At 33.5% G+C, this 7,475-nt stretch overlaps 1 protein-coding gene across 1 annotated transcript; it reads right to left on the bottom strand.

The window, feature by feature from the left end:
* On the bottom strand, nucleotides 1-2,615 carry LOC127871864 (uncharacterized). The gene is made up of 4 exons (XM_052415127.1): nucleotides 2,276-2,615; nucleotides 1,755-1,842; nucleotides 1,089-1,168; nucleotides 1-743 (listed from the first exon to the last, which is right to left on the bottom strand). Exons 1-4 carry the CDS (start codon nucleotides 2,546-2,548, stop codon nucleotides 720-722), a joined length of 465 nt encoding a protein of 154 aa, XP_052271087.1. The 5' UTR covers nucleotides 2,549-2,615; the 3' UTR covers nucleotides 1-719.
* Nucleotides 2,616-7,475: the final 4,860 nt, after the last annotated feature.

Genomic DNA, 7,475 nt, shown 5'->3' with positions numbered 1-7,475 from the left:
GCTAAATATCAAACATTGTCAATCGATGTGTAATTATAAATCCTGGATAATCTTATATTCATGTTCACAACACAGGAATCCATGAAACACATTTTCAGCAATAATAATTTCTCCTTATGCTACATAATATGTTTTATCACATGCTATACGCCTACCCTGTTTCCAATGTAATACAACCATTACATATTTTGTTATATTACACATGTGTAAAACTACATTTTAAGCGTTTTCATTGGCTTAGTTTTCGTTTATTGACCAATCGCATTTTGTTATTTTGCTGAAATAACGTTGCAACGTCAAATGACGTCACGAAATGTAAACAACATTCGGGATTTATCATGTTTACGTGAATATTTATTTAATTTGCGCATTTAAAAGCATGTGATAAAAAAGATCTGACACTCGTTGTCATATCATACCATGTTTTATTAAACTCGTCCAGGAAATTCGTTTGTATGCTCGCCAAAGGCTCGCTTACTAAAAAAAATCGTTTAATAAAATATGGTATGACAACTCGTGCCAGATCCCATACATACATTCTGGATAACCTTATATTCATTTTCACAACGTAAGAGTCAATGAAACACATTTTCAGCAATATTAATCTCTCCCGATGTTACATATTATGTTCTTGCTATGTATTGTCCGGCAATGACGATGATACCTTCCGCATTGGACCAATGTGTCAACTGTTGAGTAAATGCCTTGAAATCTGTCAATCAAATACACAATTCCACAGAAACCTGAAAAAGTAAGAGAGATTTACCTTGACATTAAGATCATGTCGTAACATTATAGCATCCGTTTATACATTTATATTTACTAAATATATTAGTATGTATTCTATCAAATATACGTCGTGCAAGCAGCTTCAGAATCGTGGTTATCTAGATAGGTCGTGTTGCATTTGATATCGATATAAATTAAGAGATGAAACATAATATTATTAAAGAGGCTTTAAGCTTTACCGAAAGCAGACAGCGTAGCATCTAACCAGACAGGACGGATGATCAGACTGGCCTGGAGCTACGCTGGTCGCATACGGCGTACAATTTATTTTCGAATGACGTGGTTCAAACGGTACGTACGTAGTCAAGAAATCCATAGAACGTTTGGAACGTTTTGCCCCAGCCTAGTTTCAGCCCACACCGACTGACGGCGACACTTCCTGCAAGCAATTCGTGAATGATTAACCCATTTATGCATAGTGGACTCTCCCATACTTCTTAATTGGATCAATTGATTTCCAAAATAAGGGATTTCTAGTTAACTTATTTCTATATTTAGAACATTTCTTACAGAAAATCCTTTAAGCAAACAGCACAGACCCAGATGAGACGCCGCATCAGGCGGCGCCTCATCTGGGTCTACGCTGTTTGCCAATGCCTTTTATTTAGGACGATATTTCGTGTTTTGTACGAAAAGTATTCGTGAGAGCTTGGCAGTCTTTAGAGACGTTCATGCTATATATTATATAATCATTTGGTCATTATATTCTTCTTACTTGGGATGATGTAATTTGTAAACTAGATATGCAAATTACTGCGGTTGCTCATTTGAGATAAAAATCACATTTAAATTCCTCAAAATAAACACGACTTTGCTATATAAGGTTGTTAATAACATACTTTTTATTTATTAACAAATGTTTGTTTAAAAGAAAGTCTTTAGAACAACAAGAAAATATTAAAATATTTTAAGAAACAAACAATATATAAATCATGTCTATCAAATGGAAAACAGTGATATCTTACCATAGAAAACTTTCGATGAAACTACTAGGCCGTTCAATGATATTGATATCCGATTTTTGTGAAGTCTAAAAGATGCGCGTATCCATTCCTGTTGACAAGAGAAATGTACGAATTGTTAAAGTCTCGACGTGCCTTTTTAACACAAGGAATCAGATTTCTCAAATACAATGAAGCCTTAAATTTAAAATCAAGTATAAGGAAAACTTTAACCTATGCGTATTTTCAAATATAACACAACATATGAGAGGGATTAAACTTTTCTTCAAATTATATTTTTCACTAACCAATCTTATAACTCATTTTAAATAACTAAATAAATAAATAAATAAATAAATAAATAAATAAATATATATATATATATATTATATATTATTATATATTATAGAATAGCTGGTCTAGATTATCAAAACGACTGCAGACGACGTAATGCTTAAAGCATTTTATCAGAATATTTTCGCAACGAAAAGATTATTAAACAACGCATTGTCATACAACACTAGCAAAACAACCGGCATACAAACCTTGGAGTCAATGTAGGTCCTCACAAAGCTGGCGTAGTTGCACTCATTTCGAAGCACAAATTCCAGCTCCGTATCGCTGGCAGCAATCACTATGGACGGGTCAAATAGTTCACAGTCGTCACCGTTATACACGATGGCCCTGAGGTCCGGGCCCGACCCCGAGGCGGCCTTGAACGTAACCGACACCTCTAGTTCGTTACCAAGGTAGGCGTTGGAAAATCGTGGTATATTGATCGCCCCCTTGCCGTGAAAGCATGCGTGTCCAGTTGCCATGGTGACGTTTTCGTGGTACAGGTGAATATTGTTACTGGATGTGTCAACACATTTGTCGTCATCGAAAGTCAACTCCAAATTTTTTCGGCAAGGGAAACCTACAAAAGCAGAAATTCATGAATGATTAACCCATTACTGCCTAGTGGACGTTCCCATCCTTCTAAATTGGATCAATTTATTTCCAAAATTAGGGATTTCTAGTAAACTTATTTCTATATTTAGAATATTTCTTAAAGAAGTTCCTTTAAACAAACAGCGCAGACCCAGATGAGGCGTCTCATCTGGGTCTATGCTGTTTGCGAAGGCCTTTTTTCTAGACGCTATACATAAATGGGTTAAAATATATCTTAAGGTACAAAGCCAGTTGGTTTCTACGTTATTCAGTTCAAAAATCAGAATGATTTTGTAGTACGTCAAGCTTAAAACGGTGCAATAAGGGGACATTTTTTTTAAACTCATTAGCAGACATGAAGAAATATGTACAATCAATCATAAGACTTCAAACAACTAATTAAAAACATTCTCAAAAGCATTATTTAAAGAAATCGTCCATGTTGAGGTTTGCCCTTACAGACATTTTAAGTAACATGTGTTTGCTATAGATGCCAACATTTGAGTATATTTTGTTGGTCTAATCATATAATAAATGCTTCAGAAATGATGTAATACAAAATTGGTAGAAGAATGCGTACCATGGTTTGATATTAAAAAAGCGAACCTCGAATTGCAACAGATAATTCTTTTAATCATTTTATGATTCTTTATTTCAGTCAAGTGACCATTTGCTAAACATTAAGACACAGGACCAAAAACTAAAAATACCGGATAAATGTACGGGACTGATCCTGGAAATGAAACTGTTTTCCAAGACAGGTCCCTACAGACTAACTGTAATAATTGATTATAACAGTCCCAATCAAGTACATTTTCACACATATGTGTTGATAAACTTTAGATCTTTACAATATAGAAAATGTAAATTATCCTCGTGTTAAAAAAGTAGGAATATTAAAATTTTGGGATACTTAACTGTGAGAATCATCTTTTGTTTACGCAAAACTGATTGTGTTCATTCTTATCATATGGTAATTTTAATAATTAAAACAATATTGAATATTTTTTAGTGCAGTCAGTGTGTGGTAAAGGTAAGTAAATTACGCCATAAGCAAAATGCAAGGGGTACAAAAATGTCAGACGTACAATTTTTAACATGCCAGAGGGAAAAATACCAACGGAAAACTGCCAGATGTTAAGCATTAAAATCATGTGTCGAAACAATAATCAGTAGGATATGTTGTATTGGATATATTATATACTTAAAGTCAATATTATTGACTTCTTTTTAGACATAGAGAATTTGCTTCTTTTGTTTAAATGCTTTCCGAGTTGTCTGATTCATATTTATTTTAAAAGGGGAAGAGTCACTCCATTTTTGACACACTATATATGTGCAATGTTCCGGTATGCGACATAAGTATTTAGACGATGGATATTAAATGAAACGTTAATTTGAATTTTGTCATAAATATGTAAAATACTCACGTAAATTAAAGCACACCATATTATGTTTATTTAACATCTACATAATTTCGCTAAACCCAATGCAACACAGAATGATTGTGTATCTTATACAGTAAAACTCCCCGATTAGGTTGTCCATCAATATTACATATTATTACTCTAGCACCTAAGTCTCTTTTTCAGAAAATGATATTCACATTTTTGTACCACAACATGTGGTATGCAGTTTCATAGTATTGCTCTGCAATCATTTCATTGTCCAAATATAAACAGAGTTTCTCAAAACCAATTATCAATCACAAATAAAAAAAAATAATCTCTCGTTTTTTAATTATTCTTGTTCAATGATTCATACAAAATAAATCCCAATCAGTACATTATCACATTGGTTTAAACAAATATTGTGCTCAAAAACAAAAGTTCACGTTACATAAAGTAAATTCAAATAGTTTTTAAAAGGCATTTAATATGTTTCCTCGGACGACTGATTCATGAAAGACACAACAACACCAATCGATAAGCATGAATAAAGTACAAATAACAGTTTGAATATATTAGTTATACAATATTACTAATAAATATAAATTGTTCATTATGACGCAGTTCTGAAAAGGGTTACTCGAACAAGTCTACAAATTATAGCACTATCTCTAATTTTTAGCTTAAATGAAAACTCATTGAGCGAGTAGTATATAAACACCTAAACACGTGTACAAACATTTATTGCACACTTTTTGATTTGTTGCAAATAATCTGAAGTTCTTAAAGGGCTCTGAACAGTCTTTCGACTGAGTGGTACATTTGATCAAATGGCTCGTTCTGTTGATGTTATGATGATAAGAAACTAAACTTATCTCGAGGGTGTTCTAACCATGCATGATTAACGTTTGGGCCCTTAACTCCCAGAAAATTGAAGCCCTTTTATTTTCAACAAAACATAAAGAATATATTCCTTAGTTTGGTCATGTAGTCATATAATTTGTTGATAATCACAAACATCTTGTTCCGAGGTTAAGCAGCGATGGAAAAAGGGAATCACATTAACCCATTAATGCGTAGTGGACTCTTCCATCCTTCTAAATTGGATCAATTTATTTCCAAAATTACGGATGTCTAATATATTTATTTCTATATTTATTTATTTTTCTACATAAATTCCCTTCAGCAAACAGTGCAGACCCTGATGAGAAGCCGCATCATGCGGCGTCTCATCTGGGTCTACGCTGTTTGCCAAGGCCTTTTTTTCTAGACACTAGGCATAAATGGGTTAATGATATACTGAATTACGCGTAAAATATCCAGGGAATTTTGCGAAAACTTAAAAACAAACTCTCAAGAAAATGTCTTAACCAAATATACCTCACATACATGCGAACATAGCTATACTGTCTTTCACATAAATATTGTGTCACACTAATTTATTTATGTAAAATCATTTGAACATATGCTACTTACTTTTAATATATACCGGTATTGAAATATTTATTAACTTAATGATTCCAGTTCGGTAAGATTATGTACAAACTAATGTATTTTTATCTTCCCAAATCTAAATATCCGGAGACATTTCTTCCTTCCCTATTAATCTACGTAATTCAGTGGCGGCAGTAGTTATCCAAAAGCATTTTTGATGACCTGATAATAACTAACATCGGAATAAAAAAGGATGATATCCAGATACTTAAAGTGAATATGTGATTGACATAAATTACTGGATAAGCGGATGACAAACATATGCGACTATAATAGAGGTAAAATTACAATGTCACGTTTGCCGAAACAAAAATAAACAACAAACAAGTTTCAGGATTATGGTGTCGCAAAATCAGTTTATCATAAGCTACCTATTATCGTAAAATTAGGGTCAAGTTTTCAAGCGTTAAACCATTAACTTGCCTTATTTAAAAAAACAACAGTTTTACCGATTACACGAGATGGTCCCCACTTTCTTCATTCCCCGAAATAACATAATTTAACTGACTGTGCCGTACCAATACGTGACGGCGCAGTTCCATCAGCATATACCTAAAAAAGTAAAACTAATTACGGTAAATTGTCCACAGAAAAAAAAAGACAAAAACTTTTATGTGTCAATGTGTACGTACCTTTTAAGCCTTGCACGACGTACTATTCGTCATGGTCGCAGTCGCACGTGACTTGACTGAAAGCGGTTCCCTCTGCGCAACTCATCTGCACCCATCCGCGGCCGGGAACACGTTGGCGGAACTTCCGACGATCAGTGTACGAAGCTTCCTCGTCACACACTGGATCGACTTAAAAAGAGTTTTTATTTATTTTTGACATTATGGTGGGGATATGTTCGTTTTTATTGCTGTAGGGAGATCTGCGTATTGTATCAATATGAATGACACCTCTATTAGCCCTCGTTATTCGTTCTCCCAAATCAAATTGTCGATCAAGCTGTTTTGTAAATATTGATGAACTACAGGAAATGAGACATGTGCTTATTACAATTTTAGATCGTGTTGTGCATCATGTGTAGTCATATTAAACAGCTGATTTCAACGATGGCTACCCTTCTGACGAAATTATTAAACGATTTTGGAATTAAAAACAAGCGATTCACCCTATTATAATATTTTCAAAGTAAGGCCGTTCTGGGGGCATATGTCACGTTTTATAAATAAAATTGATATATTCCACATTAATGTGCCCAAATACTCTTGAAGGACTCGATAATTTTCAGATTATTCTCCTTATCTAAACTTGTGATAATATCGCTCGCTATAGAACAGTTAACCCATTTATGAAGGTTTAACCCATTTATGCCTAGTGGACTCTCCCATCCTTCTAAATTGGATCAATTTATTTTCGAAATTAGGGATGTCTAGTATATTTATTTCTATATTTTGAATATTTCTTACAGAAATTCCTTTAAGCAAACAGCGCATCATGCGGCGTCTCATCTGGGTCTACGCTTTTTGCCAAGGCCTTTTTTCTTGACGTTAAGCATAACTGGGTTAAGGACAGTTAAATTAATGAAGGTTTAATGCTGTAAGTTTTAACTTAAGCATCAATTAGCTTACATTGAAAACAATTGATTGTTTATTCCATATCACTCTTGAGAAAGTTTAGTTTACTTAAAACACACTTAAACAACAATAAGATCATTGAAAAACAAATTAAAACCGAAACCAATGTTTCTAAGTATCTTTTGTTGACAGTTACACATCGTACCTTGCCATAACTGACACGTGTTCAGAAAGTGCCATTTTAACTGGACATGTGTTGCACACAATGCTCATACTGTTTAAGTATTAAAAAAACTCCATAACTTAATATGTTATTTTACTTTTAATGTTATAAAAAGTGACAAAATCATCTGCGAGACCAAGCTTACAGGTCTACGAGTATATATACTCAGCGCGTGAATTTTAAGGTATTT

This window comes from Dreissena polymorpha, chromosome 3 (assembly GCF_020536995.1).
Source record: "Dreissena polymorpha isolate Duluth1 chromosome 3, UMN_Dpol_1.0, whole genome shotgun sequence".
Taxonomy (NCBI): domain Eukaryota; kingdom Metazoa; phylum Mollusca; class Bivalvia; order Myida; family Dreissenidae; genus Dreissena; species Dreissena polymorpha.
This window is presented reverse-complemented; position numbering and strand designations above follow the sequence as displayed.